This window comes from Bactrocera neohumeralis, unplaced genomic scaffold (assembly GCF_024586455.1).
Source record: "Bactrocera neohumeralis isolate Rockhampton unplaced genomic scaffold, APGP_CSIRO_Bneo_wtdbg2-racon-allhic-juicebox.fasta_v2 ctg370, whole genome shotgun sequence".
In the NCBI taxonomy this organism is placed as follows: Eukaryota; Metazoa; Arthropoda; class Insecta; order Diptera; family Tephritidae; genus Bactrocera; species Bactrocera neohumeralis.
In genome coordinates this window covers 178,258-204,163 of record NW_026090925.1, presented here as the reverse complement: position 1 = coordinate 204,163, position 25,906 = coordinate 178,258, and the positions used below count along the sequence as shown (strand labels likewise).

Sequence of the window (25,906 nt, the reverse complement as noted above, 5' to 3'; positions counted from 1 at the left end):
GCCTTAAGCCTTTTAAACTACCAAATCCTTCCTTCAGCATTCCAAACAATGTTCAATTCAAATTCTATATCGACTGAATGTTTTGTTAAAAAATTCCTTTGGCATAGTGTTAAATTTCTAGACTTTTCTCTAAATGGCGTTATAACAGTGCTCGATAATTTATATGCACTGTCACATGCAATCTATTCACCTTCTCCAAAAAATTTATGTGCTTCAATTGACAATTCGCTGTTATTAAAAATACGTACATCATGAACGTTACCTGGAAAGCCCAACACCAAGTGCCTTATTTGTAATCTATGATCGCACACGGCTTGTGCCTTAACGGAGTAAATATGTTATCGTGAAAAGTACGCTTCTGGGTCCTGTGTCGGGTTTTCCGCCAATGGAGTTTCGGTACCATCAACGTATCCTATGCAGTTAGGTAACTCAATCGAAGTTTCAAAACGAGCTTTTTGCGTTCTTCCGTATTTGGCCAAGATAAATACTGGTCCTTATATTTCAACAGCGCATTAAATATGCGTTCAGTTAAATTCTAAAATATAAAAACATGATAATGTATTATGAGGAAAACTGACGAATTCTGACCTGAATGATTCACCATCACCTATTCCAAATAAACTTGCAATCTTCGAAAGAGTAGCTCCTTCATCGCTAGAACCTAAGCGTTACAACACAATTGCCAGTTTCGTTTTACAGTATAGTCCGCATATAAGAAACTTTGAAAATGCCACTAACATTTTTCTTATATCCGGTTTTTTCTTTTAGGCGGAGTCCGTATATAAGAAATAGTTTCTTATATGCGAATATCTTACAAATTTCATGTACAAACTTCTTTTAACCGTACATCGCGTTATGTTGCACGAAAACAAATCTTTTATTTGATTTCATTTATTTCATTCAATATTTTTAATAAAAAAAAAACAATAAACATTAACGAAAATTAACAAAACTTTAAATTCATAGAAAATTCATATTACATGTATCTTCTTCTTAATTGGCGTAGAAACCGCTTACGCGATTATAGCCGAGTTTACAACAGCGTGCCAGTCGTTTCTTCTTTTCGCTACGTGGCGCCAATTGGATATTCCAAGCGAAGCCAGGTCCTTCTCCACTTGGTCCTTCCAACGGAGTGGAGGTCTTCCTCTTCCTCTGCTTCCCCGGCGGGTACTGCGTCGAATACTTTCAGAGCTGGAGTCTTTTCGTCCATCCGGACAAAATGACCTAGCCAGCGTAGCCGCTGTCTTTTAATTCGCTGAACTACATATGTCAATATCGTCGTATATCTCGTACAGCTTATCGTTCCATCGAATGCGATATTCGCCGTGGCCAATGCGCAAAGGACCATAAATCTTTCACAGAATTTTTCTCTTGAAAACTCGTAACGTCGACTCATCGGTTGCTGTCATCGCCCAAGCCTCTGCACCATATAGCAGGACGGGAATTATGAGCGACTTATAGAGTTTAGCTTTTGTTCGTCGAGAAAGGACTTTACTTTTCAATTGGCTACTCAGTCCGAAGTAGCACCTGTTGGCAAGAGCAAAAAGGAACTTAAAAAGTCGGCACTTTGCGACAGTTGCTTTTTATAATAAATATTGCATGTTTTGTTTATGTACATATAAATTTATCATTTTTTTGACGTTGAAAAGAAGTCATTTATTTTTTTTTTGAACAAGAGATTTGTCACGTTCATTAAAGAGAATTTTCTCAATATTTTCTAAGTTATCTGCTAGATGCACTGCACTATCTGCAGATTCTTCTATAATATCTCCACTCTCATCTTCTAGTATTTCGTCTATTATATTATTTACGTTTATAGCCCCAAAACCGTTCTCCTATTCCAAATCAGCTAAATTTTCGAAAAAATAGTTATTGTCTTGAATCTCGCAAAAATCATCATTTGAGTCCGGCTTTTTTAAAACTATTTCGAATTGTTTGAGGAGTCACGAGCCACCAAGTGCGCTTGACAATGTACAATACTCTCAAAATATTAACGCTTTTTAAGAAATTAGCCATAAATCCACCTTCTGCTGCTAGTATCTGTTCGCGAACTAGACACTTTCTATAATGTGATTTGAAAGACTGAATAATACCTATAGTGTAACAAATAAAAAGACATGAAACTTAAAAGTGGCAAATGCTGGTATAGCAAACCTTGGTCCAAAGGTTGAATTAGACTTGTAGTACACGGTGGTGAAAATACAATTTCAATGCTTTTTGGCGTGAAATCCAATTTGTGGCATAAAGCGTTATCAATAAGGAGTAGAATCTTTTTATTTTTTGCTGCCAGTTTATCATCAAACTCTTTTATAATTTCTCTCCAGATGCAACTAGTCATCCACGCTTTTTTGTTAAATTTATATGGGATAGGAATGATCTTTCCTCGAAAACTCCTTGGGTTTTTATATTTTCCGATGGCATACGCATATTTGTCTGTACCAGTCGCATTGGTTATAAAGAGCAATGTGATTCTCTCTTTTGATGTCTTAAGTCCACTTACGGCTTGGCTTCCCGCGACATATGAACCAGTCGGAAGAGCTTTATAAAATAGACCCGTCTCGTCGGCGTTATAAATATCTTCTAATGAATACTTCTGTAGTAAAACTGGAAGAACATTTTACTTGAAGTTTAAAGCCGATTGATTATCCGCGGAAGCAGCTGCGCCGTCGTTTTTCTTCCATCTTTGCAGCCAGCCTGGGCTAGGCTTAAAATCAAGGATGCCTAATTTGATTGCAAATTGCTGCGCTTTTTCAAAGGTCAATGGGCCGGTTACACGAGCGTTTGCTTCCATCATTTGCCTGAACCAAATGGACATTGATTTGTTTAGCGCTTCATATTTTGATATGCGTGTCCTCTTTTGCTCTAAGTTCCGGCAGGTATAGCTCTTTTCACTGAGTTCTTTCGATTGTTTCAAAATTTTCGAAATCGTGCTGCTTGCAATATTATATTTTTTGGAGATTTCGCTTCGGGCTTTGCCGATTTTTGCTCCTTCCACAATTTTGATTTTTGTTTTAATTGGCAAAGCGTTTCTTTTAATTTTTTCCATTTTTATTTCTTGCTTTTTTCCATTATTTTCTTTTTTTAAAAACAGCTGTGGAGGAAATTTTAGCGTTGCCAGATACAAATTTTAATACATTTAAGATATAACATTGCCAGCACAAAGTTTTGAAAATTATTTCTTTTAAGAGGTTTTCTTTGTATGGGCAGATAAATTTCGTGAGGGAAAAAAATTTCTTTTATCCGATTTTTTCTTGTAAGCGGTTTATCTTTTAAGCGGTCTTATTTAGATGAAAATACTTAAGTGGTCCAAGGTGTTTCAAAATTGTTTCTTATAAACGGACTTTTCTTATACGCGGAGCGTACTGTAATAGGAAATTGTTTGCCCGACCGAATTTTGCTGAAAAAATTGTCTCCCTTTATTAGATCCAAAATAGCGTCGAAAGTTTTCCTCAAGTTCCTATACGATTTCATTTAAAAATACCCTGGATTTCGGTACACTATTTTGAATAAACTGTTCGCTGTATCTGCATTCCTCGCCTAAAGCCAATACATGCATTAGGTCCTCCATTATTTCATCTTCTTTACTTGTCCTCTCTTCTGCAAAACAAAAAATGTAGTCATTTAAAATAAAACCAATTTAATTTAAATACATACATTGTCCTCACAAATGAATTCAATAATCTTTAAATCATTTAACGCTGCTATTTCCAATAACTTCAAAAGATTTAGATTATTACTGATTCTCGGCATTTTAGCTTTTTTATTACCTACAAATGAAAAAATGACAGACTTACAGTAATATTGCCACAGTTGCCAAAGAGCGCTCATTTAACTTGTGTTGCCATATTGCAAATTTACTATTTTCATATAATTGCCACGTTGAATGAGTACCACTAATATTATCTTTCCCAGTTAATTCTTTGTCATTATAAAGTAAATCGATTTTTTCTTAGTCCAGAGATAGGTCCGCTTTGGAATACTTCCCAAGATTTCGGAAATAAAATTTGTATAGTCGGATAGAGGAGGTTGTCCAGATCAAGAATATATATAGTTATATATATATATATCCGCGGGAAACTATTAAATAGTTATCGAGATACATATTTGCCTTTAAAGTTGAAAATTACCACTTTTTGAAATAGGTATGCAAACGAAAGAAGTTTTAACAGTTCTTGATAGTTCGAAAAAAATGTGTGTTTTTGCCTAATACTTGCTAAAGCCGAACATTTTTTTAAAGATGAGGTGAAGAGATAGCGTGCTTGTGCAGAAAGTTTTTTTTTGAAGCAGTGTTGCGGATATTGCAAACAACAGATAGATATGAAAATGTGTCTGAGCAAATAACAAATTTGCCTTTCCTATGTGCAATTTTCAACTTTAAACGAAAATAATTTTATTTCCGAAATCCTGGGACGGTATTTTAAAGCCGACCCTTTTCTCATATTTCAGGTAGAAGAGTTGAAGGTCACTGGGTACTTGGTATGGTAGAGGATGGGAGCGAGGACTTAAGGTTAGAAGTGTGTCCCGAGCACGTTAGATCAGCTGACGTGCTCATACCAATTATTAAGAAGCTCGAGGCGGAAGGGTTAATTATATGTACCAACTTTTGGAGGGCATATATGTATTTGCCTTTCTGATCATGGGTATGAGCACCGAAGGGTCAATCACAGTGATCCCGAAGATGCCTCTGTCGCCCCAGACGGGACACACACTTAAAGAATTGAATCACAGTGACGTGTTATTAAACGATTCTTTCTAAAAGACAATTATTGTAACCAACAAATAATTTCTTTCGTTAACAAATAGGCAAATATGACAATACCATTTATTTGCTAGTACGCAATCCTTTTGTTATTGTGCAAATGCATTGAATTTAACTAAAATTAAATTATTAAATTAAAGTTTTATTTTCAATAAATATTAAAAAAAATAATATACAGAAACGGTATAGTGAAGTGTTAATAAGTAAAAAGTGAATAATATAAGTGAAAAAGTCATTCACAACATACAAATTATCAAGTTCAAAGTAGTGAATTTTTGAACTTTAAATGCAAAGTCAGCTGCAACTATATAAATATATGTTCGTGATCTGGAGAACGTCACCTTTTTATTGATACCCATTTCAACGCGAAACGGGGGGATGCTATTCTAAAATTTACCTCATTTCAACTTTTAGTTAAGTTTTAGCTAAATTTATTAATTTAAAAACCACTTAGCGCACTCATCATTGAAAGGGGTAGATTGTTTACAATTGTGAGGAAAACGAGCGAGTTAAGGAACGTATTCCTTATAATAGTAACAAACATCAAAACAACCTTTTGTTTCAGTAAACAGAATGCAGAAACAACCTTGAGTTCGAACAATTGAAATGCCCTATCACTACAACAAACAATCCTAAACAAACAAATATCAAAACAACCTTGAGTTCGAATACCACAACAACCTTATCTTAAAACAAAGCAAATGTTTCTAAGCAAACAATATATATGTAAAAAAACCTAAACAAGTAATACAATCTGTATTTAAACAAACTGTCAACTAGTAATAAGTAAACATACTAGTTAGTATAAATAGAAGTAAGAACCATGTAATAAGTTAGTCTTAAGAGTATAAATAAAGAATACGCATTTCGGTGCAGCTCAAAATATATTCTTTTGACTCATTTTTACTTTATGTAACAAGTAAGGAAGGGCTAAGTTCGGGTGTCACCGAACATTTTATACTCTCGCATGATAAAGTGATAATCGAGATTTCATTATCCGTCATTTACATATTTTTCAAATACCGTATTTGTGTAAAGCTTTATTCCGCTATCATTATTGGTTCCTAATGTATATATTATACAGAGAAGGCATCAGATGGAATTCAAAATAGCGTTATATTGGAAGAAGGCGTGGTTGTTAACCGATTTCACCCATATTTCGTACATGTCATCAGGATGTCAAGAAAATATTATATACCGAATTTCATTGAAATCGGTAAAATAGTTCCTGAGATATGGTTTTTGGTCCATACGTGGGCAACGCCACGCCCATTTTCAATTTTTAAAAAAAGCTTGGGTGCAGCTTCCTTCTGCCATTTCTTCCGTAAAATTTAGTGTTTCTGACGTTTTTCGTTAGTCGGTTAACGCACTTTTAGTGATTTTCAACATAACCTTTGTATGGGGGGTGGGCGTAGTTATTATACGGTTTCCTCCATTTTTAAACTGTATATGGAAATGCTTGAAGGATACGACTCTATAGAGTTTGGTTTACATAGCGTTTGTAGTTTCCGAGATATGTACAAAAAACTTAGTAGGGGACTGGGCCACGCCCACTTTTCCAAAAAAATTACGTCCAAATATGTCCCTCCCTAAAGCGATCCTTTGTGCTGAATTTCACTTTAATATCTTTATTTATGGCTTAGTTATGACACTTTACAGGTTTTCGGTTTTCGCCATTTTGTGGGCGTGGCAGTGGGCCGATTTTGCCCATCTTCGAACTTAACCTTCTTATGGAGCCAAGAAATACGTGTACCAAGTTTCATTATAATATCTCAATTTTTCCTCAAGTTACAGCTTGCACGTACGGACGGACAGATGGACGGACAGACATCCGGATTTCAACTCTACTCGTCACCCTGATCACTTTGGTATATACTGATCACTTATAACCCTATATCTGACTCTTTTAGTTTTAGGACTTACAAACAACCGTTAATTGAACAAAACTATAATACTCTCCTTAGCAACTTTGTTATCCAAATTGCTATCCAAAAAGCCAGATTTTATTCCGATAGGAATAAATCAAAAAAACTCCACAGGAAGTAGCAGCACAAATGGCAGTGGATATAAGTATAAGTCCTGTAACAGCGAACAATACTTCCAGAATGAATGAAAAGCAGATTCCGAAAAAACGGACAGCGGCGAATTCAGATCCTGGAAGAGCGGACAGTGACAATTCCTGAAAAAGTGGAACAAGGTAAAAAAGTGTAGGTCCTGAAGTAATGGATAATACTTTCAACAAGATTCGCAATAGACCCTGAAAACGTGGACAACGTTGAATCTTGAAACAGTGGACAGTTAATTATCAGTTAGGAAGAAGCAAAAATGACCCAACTCCAAGATGGTAATTATGAACAAGCAACAAGAGGAATTTATACAAATTTATCCTCAATCGAAATGTGAAAATTTCCACAAATACAGCCAATAATTCCAAAAAAGGCACCAAACACAAGGCAAGCCAAAAAGGAAAATGGTTGTTGAATTCTAGAAAATTGACGCTAATTAAAAACTAAATAATAAGAGAAAAGAAAGCATCATAAGAAACATGCAAAAATAATTATTTACTATACAATATATAAAGATATTAATTACAAACACAAAAAATTAATCAAACACATACAATAATTAATTATTATAAGCCGACTTCAAGCCTAGATGTTTTGAAATGAGGACATTTCATTTTAACAGAGGGGAGGGTTAAGGAATGTATTCCTTATAATAGTAACAAACATCAAAACAACCTTTTGTTTCAGTAAACAGAATGCAGAAACAACCTTGAGTTCGAACAATTGAAATGCACTATCACTACAACAAACAATCCTAAACAAACAAATATCAAAACAACCTTGAGTTCGAATACCACAACAACCTTATCGTAAAACAAAGCAAATGTTTCTAAGCAAACAATATATATGTAAACAAACCTAAACAAGTAATACAATCTGTATTGAAACAAACTTTCAACTAGTAATAAGTAAATATACTAGTTAGTATAAATAGAAGTAAGAACCATGTAATAAGTTAGTCTGAAGGGTATAAATAAAGAGTACACATTTCGGTGCAGCTCAAAATATAATCTTTTGACTCATTTTTACTTAATGTAAAAATTAACTAGCGCTGCCATATCTTAAACACCAAATATGTAGGATTTTTAACAATTTTTCTTTGTTTGTATTTTGCGTGATTCTTTCCTCTATATTAACTATAATAAAAAATACTTTCTCAACATTTTTCAAGCTTTAATTGAGTTGTGAACACTTTTTCCATAGAGATACGTATACATTGATATGTATTTGTATAATATGTGATTTATATTCAATAAACAAATAAGTAAAACTCTATGATAATATTATAACATTTACGTAATTTCGGGGTGACTGAAGTACTTTCGCGTATTACTCCTTCTTGCATTGGCGGCCTTAGGCCTCGCTTTAAAAAAATAACCCTGTTCGAGCTAATACCCAGCCTGACTGAAGTACTTTCGCGTAGTACTCCTTTGTCCCAGTGTTTACAGACCAATGTTATTTTACCATTAATCCCGAAATCGAAGGATACTATTCTAAATACCAGCCATTACATACATTGGGTATGTCTGGGTCTATTCTGGATAAACAGGAGTTTAACCTGCTACAATATCCAGAACGAAGCTGCGCTAGGGTCACCCGTGTTTCTCTCAGCAACTCGAGCTCTTCGTCTGCTATGGGTGGTGGTTTGACTCCAAGAACGCCTTTCACGGGAAGAGAGTCGGTGAAGGTGTTAATGGCTCCACTGTGAATGGCGGTCAGTACCTGTCGAAAGTCAGTTGCGTCCGAAGTCCGGTAGGTGTACTGTACGACGTCGTCGACGTAGTCAAGGAAAGACCTTTTGATGCTCCTAGGAGTGGTTACTCTCCCAGCAGATGGCTGCAAGGGGGATTTCTACGAAAACATCCCAGCAGGAACTGCTTGGAGAGGAGTTAATTATGATCCTTAACTAGGAGCATAAGCGTCTCACTGTGTAGGTATTCGATAGGAGACATCAAAAGGCATCCCGTCGTGGTCCGGAGTGCGGTATTTTGGCAGGTCTAGAGTTCCCTCATCTGCGTACCACTGCATCCAGGCGACCATATAGGTGTTGCGTAGTTGAGGTCCGGCCGGCCGATTGCCTTGTATGTTGCCAACAACGTTTCTTTGTATTTTCCCCCTGTGCTGCCGGCTAGTGATCTGAGGATTTAGTTGCGGCTCTGTACATTGGCAATAATCGCGGTCGTATGGGGAGTAAAGGAGCATAGACTATCAAAGGTTACACATAAAATCTTTAGGGTGGGAATTTTCACGCCATCGACTGCAATATTAAGATCAAGTCTATACACTTTCGTCCAGTTCGTAAAAATGGTCGCTGTGGATTTGGTGGGGGAAAGTGTGAGGTTCCGTGTAGTGAGGAAACGAGAAAGGTCGGAGAGGTAGCTGTTTACTTTCGAACACATTCCATCGATTCCATTTCCCGACGCCAATATCGTGCAATCATCTGCGTACGAGGTTATGGAAACCCACTCTGGTGGCTGCGGGAGTTTCGAGATGTACAAGTTAAACAGTTGCGAGGAGAGGACACCACCCTGCGGAACCCCCTGTTTAATTCTTCTCAGTTTAGATGGTCCACCTCTTTAGCCCTGGAGGGAGCGTAGTTTCTTCAATGTCCTGCAGTAGCGTTGTGTGGTTGACCGTGTCAAAAGCTTTTGACAGGTCCAACGCTACGAGGATCGTTCTTTCGCAGAGTGGTTTCTGGCTGCGGCCACGAACTATTTGAGCGTTTATGACGCTAAGTGCTGTGGTGGTGCTGTGCACTTTTCGAAATCCATGCTGGCGGCTGGCTAGGCTCAGGTGGTGAGTGACGGTCGGGAGTAGCAAGGCCTCAAGTGTCTTCACCACTGGGGAGAGGAGAGTTATCGGACGATACGATTCCCCTTTGTTGGCGGGTTTCCCAGGTTTCAGTAGTGGGACCACTCTTCCGACTTTCCACGCATCGGGTATATGAAGAGTGGTCAGCTACAGGTTGAGGACCTTGGTGAGGTAACTTACTCCCGTCGAGACTAGATGCTTTAGCATTAGTTTGTTAATTCCATCAGGGCCAATAGATTTTGAGGATTTTGCTTTGTTGATGACACTCTGAACCTCCTCATCGGTGAAAGTAAATGGCGCGCAGTCGTTTGGCATATTGCGCAGCCGTCGGTTAACACATCTCCTGGCTTTGTCTACCGAAGGGTGCAGTGTAAACTCCTGCTAAAATAGCTCGCGCACTTCTTCGGGTCCGAAGAAACATGACCATTGAATTGAACCTCAACTCGGTCGTCGTGCCTCTTCGAGTTAGTCAAAGCTTTTACAGTAGCCCAAAGTTTACTCACACCGGTGGAGGGGTTGCAGGACTTCAGGTGCTCTATCCATTTCGTCCGCTTATGGTGATTTACCATACGCCCAATCTCCTAATTGAGATCCCTTATTTGGGGATCCCCGGGATCGGCATGGCATAAGGTGTCGCGCTCGTTAGCTAAAAGGCTGCTTCGGCCGGGAAATTGGGGCGGATTTCCGCTATTCTTCCAGCCGGGATGAAGCGGGCGGTAGCTGCTGCGATCACCTTGCGGAATCGACGTTCGCCACCGCATACGTTCGGATGAATGGGTAGAGCGTTAAAGGTGCTCTCAGTACTTTCTGTGAAGCCGACCCAGTTAGCTTTATTAAAGTTACTGAAGGTACGGTTGTCCACAGAAACGAAATCGGGAGGTTTCTCGATCGAGATGATTATGGGCAGATGGTCTGATGCGAGAGTTAGTATAGGTCGCCAGGTTAAGCTATTTATCAGACCACCGCTAGCAATGATATTATCGGGCGAGCTATTACAGGTGCCCATAACTCTGGTGGGGGCTTTGTCATTCATTGTGCAGAATGTCGAATCGTCAATCTGTTCCGCCAGCTCCATCCCTACGATCATTTAACAGGCAGGAATGCCAAAGCGCGCCTATACTCGGGTCATATCCTGTAGGGCAACATTTAACTCGGGGGATGTATATATTAGATATTTCGAGCTCGACATCGCCTGACCGGATAGCTATACCCTGACATTCTAGGGTAGTATCCCTGCGGTCGATGTCTTCATCGATTAGACGATACTGCACGGTATTGTGGAATATGAAGGCTTGGCCACCACCATTGTCTCGCTCGCGATCTTTGCGTATTACGTTGAAACCTGCACAACTCAGAAGATCTGAGCGGATGTTAGGAGGATACAGAGCAACCCTGCTGCAAGGCATTGCTCCAATGATGACAAGCACAAATTAACACTCAGCACACTTCCCTTTCTGGCCATCAGATTTTGTTATGTCCATTTTAATAATTTCCTTAATTTTAACTTAACTTAGTACTCAAGAGACTCAATCGAAGAATCAATCGGGTTCGACAAGACACCGCAACCGCCCTACAGCTTGGATGTGGCCCCTTTGCATTTTGAGACGACAGAGGGGAACGGAGCAGCATGCATTTCTGCTCTCAAGGCTTTTCCGGAGAATGCCTTTCATGACACCTTCAATGCTTGGAAATTACGCTGGCGGCGCTGCATCGACGCAGTAAGAGCCTATTTTGAAAGTTTTTAAAGAATTTTAACGATTGGTTCAATAAATTTTTTAAATTGACTCCGCCCTATTACTTTGGGGACAAACCCTATAATGCATATTTTAGTGCTTGGAAAGCGGCAAAAGCCTCGGCTGTAAATATCAACGAGTAACAAGGAAGAATACCGCCTGTAATAAATTCTCCCTTTGGTTTGGTGAGAGCGAAAGCTGTGTTAATCGCTCTGGACCCGCCTATGTAAATTGTAGTCCAATTGTTTTCTTCATAGGTTTTCATTAAACCTAAGAAGAGTTTCTGAAATACTAAATTGCTGATGTTGGTAACCACTCCGGCTAATTGTAGAGCTCCTAGTTCTTTGGGGGCGGATGTAAGCTGAAGTATTTTCCGTATTTGATATAGAAGCATTAAGAGGATTATAGCCTGAAGTTCCGTTTATGTCGTGACACGTAAATTACGGTTCTACAAGTATGTTGGGTACCATTTCGAGAGTATATCAGTTTTGGCATTAGTTGCATCGTTCTGTCGTATACCTTTTCCTTTATTGTTGGCAGGCCACATTCCGACAAGATACACTTAATGGGTAACGTGACCCGGAAAATACAAATGAAAACTCACTCAACTTTCTTGACGGTACACAGCAGTGCCCCTTTGAAGCTTTTTTAAGCTTTAGCTTGATAATTTCAAAATGTTGGGTTTTAGCCAGCTTTTCAGGAAAGTCGGCCACATAGCAATGTGAAGATTTCTAATGAGAAATCTTACTTTTCCAAAATCTGTAGAATATTTAGAGCATATATTCAAATAGATCCTTCCTAGGCCACGGGAGTTATTATCGAAAATTCATAAAGAATTTGCAGGCATAGTCAAACCACTTGCTATGTTCTTCAGAGGAGAGTACGGTGGAATATCAAAGTGCAAAAATAAAAATCACGTTAAATGAACATGCACTAACTGAAGTATATAAAAAAACTACAAGCCCAAGTTGAACTCTTCTAGTCAATTTCGCTATAGGAGCGATTTTATTGCAAAACCCAAAGTTTCATAAAGATTCAGCCAAACCGAACAGATTCGTCAGCGAAAATTACATTAAAATCGTCCTCAAATGAGATATAAATGACATAAACTCAACCAAAGAGGCTAAATTTAACATTTTGAGCATGTGTGCTAAACGTCAACAGAGGATCGGGATTCAATTCATAATGAATATGAGGTTTGGACAATGGTTTATCCAATAGGGTGGGTCGATTCCGGACTGTTTTCGATTCGGGATTTCTAATAGTGCGGAAAAGTTGCCTTAGTACTTCCTGATTCCAATGCAACTTTTTGTTTTGAGATCGGATTGCCTCTTCAACCCCAACTCCGGTCTTGAAATTTTGGAAATTCGCCTAAAATCGTGAAATTGTCTACCTAGCGCCTGAAATACGCATCTCATGGCAAAATGTATAAAACAAAAGTTATTTGTCACGTCTTTTGTCACGTGATCATGGCCGTAGGACGAACCGTTCTCGAGATACGAGCGAAAATGCGGCGCGCCACAGCGCAAGGTGCAAATCGGCTTGCGGCCACACTTCTTGACGTTGATTTCGCCGAGTGCTATTACTCACATTCATTCACCTACGCCAAAGAACACTTTCGGATAGGTCTCCACACAAATATTTTTTCATCGAGTTCCTTCACTCTTGTCGGTGATTTCGCCGAGTTCTATCACTTACATTCATTTCCCTGCGCCATACGACACGTTCGGACTGGTCTCCACATAAATATTTTTTCATCAAGTTCCTTCACTCTTGTCGTTGATTTCGCTGAGTGCTACCACTTATATTCTCTCAACAGAACCCAGAACTCAAAATGTCTATCTAAATTTAAATTTAGACAGAAATGTCCTGTGTTTGGCATATATCCGTACAGTCTCTCTGAGTCCCAGTTACCTACTTACCAGGATGTTCTTTTGTGTTATCAGTTTGAAAGATTTCGTATAGGGCGACTCCGAGGCGACAACTATGAACCTAGGAGTAAAGAGGTTACAGAAATAGTTGCAAAAAAGGTTGAAAATACTTTCAAAAAGTCATCTATTCCGATAGTTTCACTCACCAGAGCTGTACAAATGCTCACCACATACCATAAGAAATTTCTGACTCTTAAACAAATGTTTTTAAGGAACCCAATAGGTTTGAGCTCTAAAGGAGACGACTTTGTCTCTTCTGCCGGAAAATTATTTGACATCGCTGCTTGTAAATGCATTTATTTTTCTTCTTGCACTTGTCCAAAGGAAAGGTTAGTTCCTATCAATGAACAACCATTCCTCTTGGACCAGAGAACCAGAAGAATTAGTCGCATTGAAAGTTTTGATCTACCTGAAACAAAATAGATTACAAAGAAAAATGAACGTAAAAAAAAGCTTTCAAAACGTCATTCAACATCAACACTTACCAGAAAAGTATCAGCTAGAACACGTGACCATTCAGATCAGCCAGACTCTCATACCGACGACAACAATGTAGGTGCATCCCACATGGATTCTTCCAAAAACGATGCTGATGATGAATTTTCTCTTCCATCCTCTAAAACCAAACAAAACACACTAGTATTAGAACACACTGCTTTAGCTTCCCAAAGATTTGGAGTAAGTGATAGAGCAGCGGCCTTGATTGTTTCATCTGCTTTTCTGGATGCCAAAAAAGCAGGTTTGATAACAGAGGATCAGGCTAGCTTTGCCACTGACAAATGCAAGATTAGTCTGGCAAAAAAAAAGTGTTGAAGTTAAGCTCCAAAACACCGAAAGTATTGACTCTGTATATGGGCTGTATTTTGACGGCCGCAAAGACAATACACTTACACAAGTTAGCGAAGGTGAAAAGTACTACCGCGACACTGTCATAGAGGAACATATTTCTCTTATAGTGGAACCTGGTTGTCATTACTTTGGCCACGACACCTCTCTTTCCGGGTCAGCTGAGGATGAGACGCAAGCCATATGGCAAAATTTACAAGACAATTCAGTTGATGTGGAACATCTAGAAGTTGTCGGTGCTGATGGCACCAACACGAACACAGGTTGGAAAGGTGGAATCATTCGGAAACTAGAAGAAAGATTAGGTAGGCCGTTACAGTGGGTTGGTTGTCTTCTACATTTCAACGAACTTCCATTTCGTGCTCTTTTCGAACACATAGATGGTGTCTCAAAGTGTCCAAATACATTCTCTGGCGACATAGGTAAACTGCTCCCTGATTGTGAGAAGTTGCCTGTTGTCAAATTTGAAAGTTTTCCATCCTGATAATTACCTTCTGAGGTTATTAATCCGACCCAACTTAGCACAGACCAAGCTTATCTCTATAAAATATCAGAAGCTGTTATTTCCGGTCAATGTTTCTCAGATTTAGCGTCGATGCATCCAGGTAACATGTGCAAATCTCGCTGTCTCACCTGTGCAAATAGAATTCTGAGATTATACATTTCTACTGACAAACCAACAAAGGAAATAAAGATTTTGGTCAAGTACATACTTACAGTTTACTCACCTTTGTGGTTCTCAATAAGATTCAACGGTTCAATCATGATGGCTCGCGCCATCTCTATGCTGCAATTCTAAGGTCGAGATACTTACCTGCTAAACTGCGCAAGGTTGTCGATTCATCCATTCAACAGAATGCTTTCTTTGCTCTTCCAGAAAACATTCTCCTTGGTATGATGACTGACGAACGGATAGAAGTCAGAAAGTTGGCCCTTGATCGTCTTCTGGCAGCCAGAGAAGCAGAGTCTGACACTGTGAATGGAAGGGTTAGATGTAATAAAGTGCCAAAGCTAAATTTCAAAGCTAATAATTATTACGATATGATTAACTGGAAGACTGTTACCTTGACTGTTCCACCAGTTCTTTGTTCAGTTTCTAACGAAGAACTCATAAAAGTCGGGAGACACTGTAGAGGTATGGAAATTTAGTGAATTTCTCTCTCACACCGTGGAAGTCGAGAGAACCGTCAAACTGGTGACAGAGGCATCTTCTAAAGTTATTGGCCCCCAATCTCGTGATCGTTTTATACGCTCTACACTGAAATCTAGGCAACAAGAGCCAAAGTTTAGTACAAAATCTGATTTTATCAATAAATTTGACACAGACTCAGACTAAAACAAGCCTGACATATGGTTGGTTGGTTGGGTTGGGAGGAACCCGAAGAGCAGCCACCTCCACGCGGTGGGTTCTGAGTGACCAATACAGGTTAGCTGAGAGCTGCAACATTTTTGTTTTTTTTTTCATCTTCATCAAAATCAAATAGAAAAATGCAACTTAGTGAAGCCGCCTGATGATTTTATTGCATTTGTAAAAATTTTGGAAACAAGATTTTTAGAAAAATTTGACAGTAATTGTCAAAAAATAGGATTAGGAGATATTATTTTTAATAAAATAAAAGATGTTAGGCCATTTTTGTGTTGTGATAATTGTGACCCAAAAATAGTTTTAGCCCTTTACAATAAGCGAACTTAAACTTACGATAGAAAATAAAAAAGTAAAAATTTTGTAAACAGTTAGGATAAAGAGGCTCTAAAATAAGAAAGCAATTTTTTTTAAGGAGAATTAGAATATATGTAAATAATTATATTACTGTGATATTTTTATATATTTTTTATATGAATTGTTATTGTTTTGTTTTAATCGTTATATGTATAATTTTATCGTTTGTTTTTTTTTTTTTTCGTTATACACTAATGAATTGTTATCGTTTTGTTGATTAATGTAAATAAATTTATTAATAGGCCTAAAGGGGAACCGAGCACCCAAAACTAACTCGGTAACGCGCCGTTTTGCATAGCTCCTGGGTGGTGTTTAAAGTGCAATTGGGCATTTTAATTTAAATGCCCAAAAATTCTTATTTTCTTCGATCTGGCCACAATGGAAAATGTTATAAAAAACGCTCATTTTGAGACGCTCCCACACTGGAATAAGTTGGGCATCCCATTATCCCTGACGGCAATTGTCAGAGAGAAATTGCTCAACGACAGGTATGAAAACAACACTCAAGTGCTGAACACATAGAGCGCGACAGACTGCAAACGACATCTGTCAAATATTAAAATACACAAGTTCTTAGGGGCACAGTTATTGAGGCAGCAAATTTGAGTAAGAAACACTGCCCAAAAATTGCTAGTTTCTGCTATTGTTTGACAGATGTCGCTTGAAATCTGCCGTCTTGTTTGTGTTTACAGCTTCAGAGGTAAACAGTTTTTATATTGCTTATTAAATTATGTACAAGTATGTTAACAAAAAAAAATTTTAATCTTTTTAGATAGCAGAAAATAAACAACGCACAGTTTGCTATCCATTTTTCCAATATTCTTAACTTTTTCGCACACTTTTATTTAACTTGTTTTTTTTAATAAATGAACAAATTTCACTATCAGCTGTCTAAATGCACAAGTCTGCCGTCTGTCACCATAAAATTTCAATGCGCATTAGTGTTGCTTAAGGCGCAGTAATTTTGCTCGTCTGTCAGGGCTATAAGTTGAGTGAAACAGCAATAGTTAAATACGAGAGAGAAGGACTACGAAATCGTAGACTACAAGTGGCAATAGCGGCTCAACGAAAAAATACAATGAGAGAAATAAGAGAAGCCTTAAACAAATATGAATGAAACGTACCCATAAATTCACAGCGACGTGTAACAAAAGTCGAAATAAACGAATATGAAAAAGTGCGACAATTATAATAAATTTGGGCACATATCGAAAAATTGACAAAAAGCTCAACGTAAACAAAGACGTGAAAAATGTAATAAGGTGCATAAATGATATGATCGTCAGTGCAAATCCGGAGCTAAAATACGAAATACATTTTTTGTAACGATGAACTTTTTAAAGTTGGCGCATTACGAGTATTAAACAGTCAGAAATTAAAAGCATTTATTGATACGTGTGTTCAGTGTAGGATGATTCGAAAATCGTTATGGGAAAAGCTTAATTACAAATACATAAATTGTGATATGAGCCGTTCAGTGCACACATCGATTAACTCCATAAAACGAAAAGTTGAGAAACACGATGATATAATGCATATTGTTTTTAAAAATTCTTCTGATAATATGAATTCAAATATACAATGTGGAATGCATAATTGCAGATATAGCTTTCATCTAAAGCAGTGTTTCCCAAAGTGGGCGATAACGCCCCCTTGTGGGCGCTGCAGGTGTCAAGGGGGCCGGTAAGAGACCCAGAAAGAAAATGGGGGCGTTGTGTAGAGGACGGGGGGGTTATTTGTTTTTTATGAGCTCTCGACTCTCAACAACAACATGTAAACATCAACTAATATGAATTAAAAGATTGCTCAAATTCGGTTCTATATTTTTCTCCGCGTAGTTCATACATAAGCATATCTGTCCTATTTTATTGAATATAGAAAAAATTAAAATCATATCAATCGGTCGCTCCGTTTCATAACGGGGCATCTGGACAGGATAGAATTTATAGAATACTAACTGTCAAACGTATTGCTATTGCCATTGCCAAAGCTGTATGTGGGCATTTGCTATCATAATATAATCATTTGGGCAAAGGTGTAGGGTAGGTAGGTTCGAGCTGATGTAGCGCATGCTTTGAGCTCTTGAATAATTTATTTTATCGCTTGCGATATGACGTCGGGTAGGTAGCTGATGTAGCGCACGTTTTGAGCTTTTGAACTCTTTAAATCTTTTATGCGGAAAATAAAAAAGGATCTTTATCCTTTCTTACAAATGTATTTCTGAGGAAAATAAGATAATAAGAAAAGGAGAAAGATCCTATTTTACAAATATATTTCTGGAAAAAATAAGATAATACGAAAAGGAGAAAGATCCTTGTTTTTACAAATGTATTTCTGGGGAAAATAAGATAATAAGAAAAGGAGAAAGATCCTTTTTTTACAAATGTATTTCTAGGAAAAATAAGAATTCATATTTTTGGAAACATTGAAGAATCATTGTGCGATCACCTGAGGTCAAGCCAATTTTCATTTCAGCTGGATGAGTCCACTTTACCAACTAATGAAGCATTGTTGTTGTCTTACGTGAGTTTTATTTAAGATGAGAACATATGTGAAGAACTATTATTTGATAGAAATTTAGAGACCGATACAAAAGGCGAAACCATATTCAATGTATTGGAAAAGTTTTGCGATGAGAAAGAGATTCCTTTGGAAAATATTATTTCAATTGCTACAGATGGCGCTCCGGCTATGATAGGGTGCCATAAAGGCTTCATAGCGTACTTAAAAAATAAAATTCCAGATGTCCTTGGTGTACCTTGCGTTATTCATAGACAACATTTAGTTGCTAGAAACTTAAGTGAAAAACTATTTCAATCACTGCAATATGTCATCAAAGCAGTCAATAAAATCCGCAACAGCTCTTTGAATGATAGATTATTTCATCAGCTTTGTGTTACTAATGACGAGGATTTCAATCGTTTGTTGTTTCATACTGAAGTTCGTTGGCTATCAAGAGGCAATTGTCTGACTCGATTCTACAACCTGTTTGACTCTGTTATAGAGTTCTTGGAAACTAAAGATACAGAATTTCAAGACAAGCTCATAACATTAAGGTATGATATAGCTTACATGACAGACCTGTATAAATTGTTCAACGACATGAATCTCCAACTGCAAGGCGATAAACTAAATTTAATTAAAACAAAAAACGTCGTTGCTGATTTCGCAGCCAAACTGCTTCTACACAAAAAGAATCTGGACAGACGTGTGTTTCACAATTTTCCGAATTTATCAGTATCATGCAGTAACGACGAATTGTTTGCCTACTGCCAACATTTGGAAAACCTCCACATTGACTTCACCGAACGATACCAGGACATTTTGAACTTGGAAATACCAGACTGGGTGTTGGATCCCTTTTCAAATGTCCACACAGCAATGTCACCTCAGCTGGAAGAAGAACTTATAGAATTGACAACAAACGAGGAAATAAAAATCAAGTTCAAAAATGGTTACCAAGAATTTTGGCTACAAAAACCGATCTCGCAATTGTACCCTGGATTGTGGTCAATCGTTCAACGATTCTTGATAGCATTCCCATCATCATATTTGTGTGAACGTAGATTTAGTGCTGTGACTACACTACTTACTAAAAATATAAATCGTTTGCTTGTTACCGAACGTGGCGACTTGCGACTGTTCTTGAGTAAATTGGAACCTGATATTAACAAACTTATTAAACAGCATCAGATTCATCCTTCACATTAGTTTTTATATATGGATCGATTATTTTAGTTTTATTTTTAATAAAAGATTCTCTGTTTTAATACTATAAAGTTGTGTTTCAATAATCATTCTTATTGGCAGGTGGAGCTCGTAAGAATTAACTTGAGACCTAAGCGCCGTTGTATGTTACCTACTGCGCTCAGGTTTCAAGTTGCTGGTTATAATAAAAGTTTCGTTTAGAATTCACAATAATTAATTTGAAGGTATAGTGGTTTTTAAATAGGTGAAAAAATGGGGGCGCTAAAAAAATATTTGTTCTCAAAGTGGGTGGTAGACAAAATAAGTTTGGGAACCACTGCTTTACAGTTTGGGAAACATGGTTTATTTTAATTGTGTTTGAATCTCGTGTATAGTATCATGAACTCCATCAGATTGATAAAAATGAATTTTTGTCTTATCGGATCATATTACCATGAAAATAAATAATAAAGTAAATATTTTTATAATTAAAAAAAAATTTAAACTTACTGTTTAAATGAGTTAAGCTTACACCCACTCTACCTGGAAAAACTGGCGCACCGTAGCTAGACACCAACACACCACACCACCAATACACCACACCTGGGGACACATTGGATTTCACCACATCCGATGTCAAAAGGATTGAATCATCGCTTTTATTTTGACCACATTCGTTTTTTACAATTCGATTTATACATTTCGCACGTCAACAATTCGACCATCAACATTCGCTTCGACACTGCGCCGCGTCGACACCTTCAGCATATTTACATTGATCGGATGAATCTTGCGCGCTGCGTTCAGCATTTGATTCAACCGAGATACTGCACATCTCTTTTTCCTCATCTTGTCTCCTCGCCGTGGAATCTCAATCGCACGTTCGCATTGAACGAGTGCATTTACATTTTTTATACACATATCTAATGTTAAAGTGTAAAAATGTCAAAATTACCCGTTTTTTAATTAAATTTATATACACTGAAGCCAGCAACAGTATTTTTTATTGTCCCCGTTTAAATATGGTCCTTCGAGCCTTACCGAAAGGCACCTTCGGATTTTAACTAAACAAAAATTTATAAAAAGAGCAAAAAGCAAACGGAGTGCGAATAAAAGTGAAATTTAAAACCTTAAAGTGCCGTGGAGAAAAACAAAAGTGCAATATAAAGTCTTGCGGTTTTTTTATTGAATTTTTTTTTTATTGAAATTGAAATGAGTTTTTGATGACTCATGCCCAGCTCTTGACCGATGCTACGGCTGCTAATATACCGGTCTCTTTCGACCAATTCAGCGATTTAACCGCAATTTTCGACGAGAGACCTTCCGGAGCGTGGCGCATCTTCGACCACCTCTACACTAGAACGAAAACGTTGAAACCATCGTTGTGCGGTGGAAATGGAAACTGTATCGGGTCCATAAACTGCAAAAATTTTATTGGCGGCTTGAGATGCATTTTTGCCCTTATCGTAGTAGTACTGTAAAATATGCCGTATTTTCTCTTTATTTTGCTCCATGTTTGCGACGCTATAACTCACGAACGACTCAAAAAAAACAATCAATCAAACACGACGAATAAAACTAGAACTACGCACTTTCAGCGCCAACTAGCAAAAATACCGCAAGACTTTCTTGACAACCTTATACATATGCATACATATATGTTTTAAGGTATGGTTTTCCTAGTTAAAACTTAGCGAAAATCAGTTCCCAAACTATACTGTAAAATTCAAATTCTGTCAAGTACATACATATATATTCTATATAATCTCATATACACATATGTACATGTATATATCCTTGAATATATGTATATATACTTACTTTGGTCCAACTTCAGCTAACCAAAAATTCAAATATTTACTTATGAGAAATTTCTGGCAGTACCCCTTATGCTTAATAAAGTAATAAGCAGGACTGAAACAACAACTGAGAAAGAAATATTTGAATATATAAAATAAAAAATAAAAACAGAAACAGAAAAAATATATACTTATACATACATATGTCCAAACACAAGGGCATAGGGAACATACCCAGTTAGAACAGTGACGGTCACGTTATGTAGTGACATGCCGGTAACGCGTGCCGGTTTAATTGTCACTTTTTCCTATCACGTTCTTAAGGGCGAATCAAAAAAGCTCCCAAAAATTTTGTATACATGTGATCTTGTATCACCTTCTCGCTCACATATTTTCTGCTGTAATAAAACTATATCCTTCTTTCTCACACTTTCATTCAATTTGAGATAATTCAACAAAACTGCTCTCAGGAAAGCGTGACGGTGCATTCTACAACAGCCTAGTGGGTAAACCACTCGCTTGTCATTCCTTCAACCTAAAGTTCGAAACTCAAAAATATAAAGATTTTTTTTTTTATAAAATATATATTTTTTTTATTAATTTTAATACCCAGCAAAACTTGCGTGACCGAAACTCCAATACATTTACACAATTTTTACTTGTCACTAACACTTCCTCACAAATCTTTGAAATGAGTAAGAAGTCAATCTATTGTGTCTTTTGTTTGTTTTACATTATAAGCTCTTCACTCAACAGATGTTAAGCAAAAATAAAACAAAAGAAGACAAACAAATTTTTTATCTGTCACCGCTTATTGAAAACGATGGATGTGAAAGCGTACAGCATGATACCGTGAATTTGACGTTTGCTTGTTCGTTGTGACAAATTGAATTCGAAGAAAAAAAGAATTTGGTTACAAACGCGTCGATAGTTGAGAATTGTGCAGATTTGTGTTTGTACATATTTATTATATTTAAAATAAATATTTAAACCTACGGATATTATAATTGTGTTTCTTTAACTTTTGTGAATATTTTGTGTCTTCAAGATAATATTTGGAAAAAGGGTGAGCAAAACAAATACTAATTCAATATGAAAAAATATACATTTAGTGCATATACATATGTATGAGCCGGGAAAAAAAGGCTTTTAATCTTAGTGCATCTAAATTTATGAAAATTTGTGAAAAAGATGTAAATTATTGTAGCCCGGTCGTATTTTATTATATTATGTTAAGTTATTTAAAATAAATTTTGATGCTGCCAAATTTTTATTTCTTAATCAGATGGATTCACCAGCGCTTTTTGATGACACCTATTTGGAGGAATGCCCGACAACTTCTTCGACTCCCGTAAAAGGTACATGTAAAATCGTCATCTTAGTTTTCAATTCATTTTTACGCATTTGTTATTGTAGAACAATTGACATTTAAACGGAAGAAATTCAACCTTTCTGGTTGCTACAACCCAGAGGCAAGCTTCTCAAAACAACAAGGAAACAATTTGGCTGTGTAAGGAAATGGTAATCCAATATATTGTTAAAATGCATAGAAGTATATTTATATACTATTTTTTGTATCTATATAAGAAATTATAGAAATAATTTTTATATTATTAAAAAAAAATGTCAAAAGATGAAGGAAATGAATTTAATGTAAATTTAAATAAAATTATTTTATTATTAAAATTAATAAAAAAAATTTATATTTTATAAAAAAAAAATCTTTATATTTTTGAGTTTCGAACTTCAGGTTGAAGGAATAACAAGCGAGTGGTTTACCCACTAGGCTATTGTAGAATGCACCGTCACGCTTTCCTGAGAGCAGTTTTGTTGTATTATCCCAAATTGAATGAAAGTGTGAGAAAGAAGGATATAGTTTTATTACAGCAGAAAATATGTGAGCGAGAAGATGATACAAGGTCACATGTATACAAAAGTTTTGGGTGCTTTTTTGATTCGCCCTTAAGAACGTGATAGGAAAAAGTGACAATTAAACCGGCACGCGTTACCGGCATGTCACTAGGTAACGTGACCGTCACTGTTCTAACTGGGTACCTGCACATTACTCATTTTTGCGCTCTTTTCGCAGTGCTAACATGTGTATGTTCATATGAACATTTATATATGAGTACAACAATATACCCTGCAAAAATTCCATAACCGATTCTCAAACACATTCAAGCATTTTTACCAATACATAAAAAAGCATGTTGAAAATTTGTAGTAATGATTGGCAAAAAGAAACAACATCAAACTTTCACATTATGCTTTATTCATTCGCGCATATTGTGTGCATAGGAATGGAGCAATGTTTCATTTTACCGAAAAAGACCAAAACGAAGAAAATGGTGTTGCCCAATCGACAAAATCAATTAATTTGCAAAGCTTTTTTAAAAATTCGGGCAAATTAGAAGAAGAGAAAGCAATTCCACCTGTTGTGGCATTTATTTTCATGTCAGTGGCAGCACGACATATGTATCACAATTAATTGCATATTTACAAGTGAACGCGAAAGCCGCAAAAAGACGCGCGAGTGAATTAACGAGAAGAAAACAATTACATCAGGTGAGTAAAGTGATATTATTTATACAAAAAATGAAGAGGAAAACATTTTATAATGAAATGTGCAAAGTTAAAAAGGAGTGTGAAAGAAGTTCAGTGCGATACGAAAGTTTATCGGAATTTGCGCGTGCTGATGGGGAAGATGGCGAAGCTGCCGCGGCTGCGCTACATTCTACTCCTGAAGATTCTTTCTCATTTTCCGGCTCAGAATGCCAGTCGGAAAATGAAAATGAAGTTGTTTCAAGTGCAGAAAAGTGCAAGCATTTAAAGTTATGGGCAATTAAAAATAATGTGTCTCAAGCCGTATTGAGCGATTTGCTCAGTGTTTTAAGAAAAATAGGAGTGCATGATTTGCCCTTGTCTGCAAAAACTGTGCTTGAAACAACAAAAATTAAATCCGTTATAAAGAATATCTCCGGCGGAGAATTTACGTATATTGGCATTCAAAAGCATTTTAAATCAAATTCATTTCCATTTTTGAATGAAAAAAGTGAAGTGTTAATAGATGTTGGAATCGACGGCTTAAGGCTATTTAAAAGTTCGAACAGAGCCCTATGGCCCATTCTTGGTTCAATTGTTGGCTTTCCGAAAACCACTCCTTTCACTATTGCCTGCTTCTCAGGAAAACAGAAACCAAATAGCACAAATGAATTTATGAAAGAATTTTGTGACGAGGTAGTGTACTTGAGAAAAAACGGGTTAAAAGTCGGTTTAATAAATCCAATTTTGAAAAGTTTTAATATTCGTTTGTTTACTTGTGATTCGCCAGCGAGAGCTTTTGTGACTGGGGTTCAAAATCACAATTCAAAGCACGGCTGCCCAAAATGTTGTCAAGTAGGCACATTTAATAAAAGAAGGGTATGCTTCTCTAAAAATTTAAGTGAATTAAGAACAGATTTTTCATTCAAAAATAGAAATGATCCGGCACACCATAATTTAGAATTTCGGGAACAAGAAAACGTGCTAGAAGTAGCAGCTTTTGGAATGGTTTCTCAATTCCCTTTAGATCCCATGCACCTCGTCGATTTAGGTGTAGCTAAAAAGCTGCTACACCTTATAGTAAGTAAAGTAAACGTTAACGTAATGAATCAAAAGATCAATTTTGTTTCTTCTTGGGTTCCTTCTGAATTCGGAAGAGTTTGCAGAAATCTCAATGATTTAAAAAGTTGGAAATCTACTGAATATCGACAATTTTTATTATACTCTGGTATATTTATTTTAAAAAATTGTGTTGATGAAGATTTGTACTACCATTTTCTTTTACTACATGCTAGTATACGTATTCTCTCTTGCGAAAGGTCTTACAAAAGAGAAGCAAATATTGTACAACAATTATTAGAGGAGTTTGTTAGTTTGTTTGGCAATATTTATGGGGAACATTTGATAAGTTTTAACCTGCATGGCCTACTTCATTTGTCTGAAAGTGCTACAGAATTTGGTCCCTTAGACACATTTTCTGCTTACAAATTTGAAAATTACATGCAGCGCTTAAAAAAACTTATTAAATCCCCTACGAATATTTTGCAACAGCTATATTTAAGAATTGAAGAAAGAAACAATTTAATAGAAGAAAACAATTCAATGTTTGACACGTTTTTTATAAATCCTAAAAAAAGAGAAAGATTCGTTTTGCTTCAGTCAAGAGACGGGACCTTTCAAAGTCATAAATACGAGTATTGAATCGGGAGCAGAAGTAGTAGTCGGTTACAATTTTAAAAAAATCAGTAATTACTTTAGTGAACCCCTTGAATCATTTTCTGCTCTTGGCATTTTAGTAGCAAGTGGGTTAAGTGAAGAATTAATACGTTTTCCAAAAAAAAATATTAAATACAAATACTTTTGCGTACCTCATGAAAATCGTTTTCTTTTAATTCCAATTTTACACCACCTCTTTTATGACTTTGCACACTAGTTGTATGTTTATTCTGCTGTTTATCAAATCTGTTCAACTTAGAATTTCACTAATTTATATATATTTTTCTTTTTTAAAAT

At 36.6% G+C, this 25,906-nt stretch overlaps 1 protein-coding gene across 1 annotated transcript; it reads right to left on the bottom strand.

Annotated features, from left to right (window-relative positions):
- Window positions 1-10,217: 10,217 nt before the first annotated feature.
- LOC126767057 (uncharacterized) lies at window positions 10,218-10,711 on the bottom strand. Its single transcript, XM_050484668.1, has 2 exons — window positions 10,290-10,711; window positions 10,218-10,257 (listed from the first exon to the last, which is right to left on the bottom strand). The coding sequence occupies exons 1-2, from the start codon at window positions 10,709-10,711 to the stop codon at window positions 10,218-10,220; spliced, it is 462 nt and encodes a 153-aa protein (XP_050340625.1).
- Window positions 10,712-25,906: the final 15,195 nt, after the last annotated feature.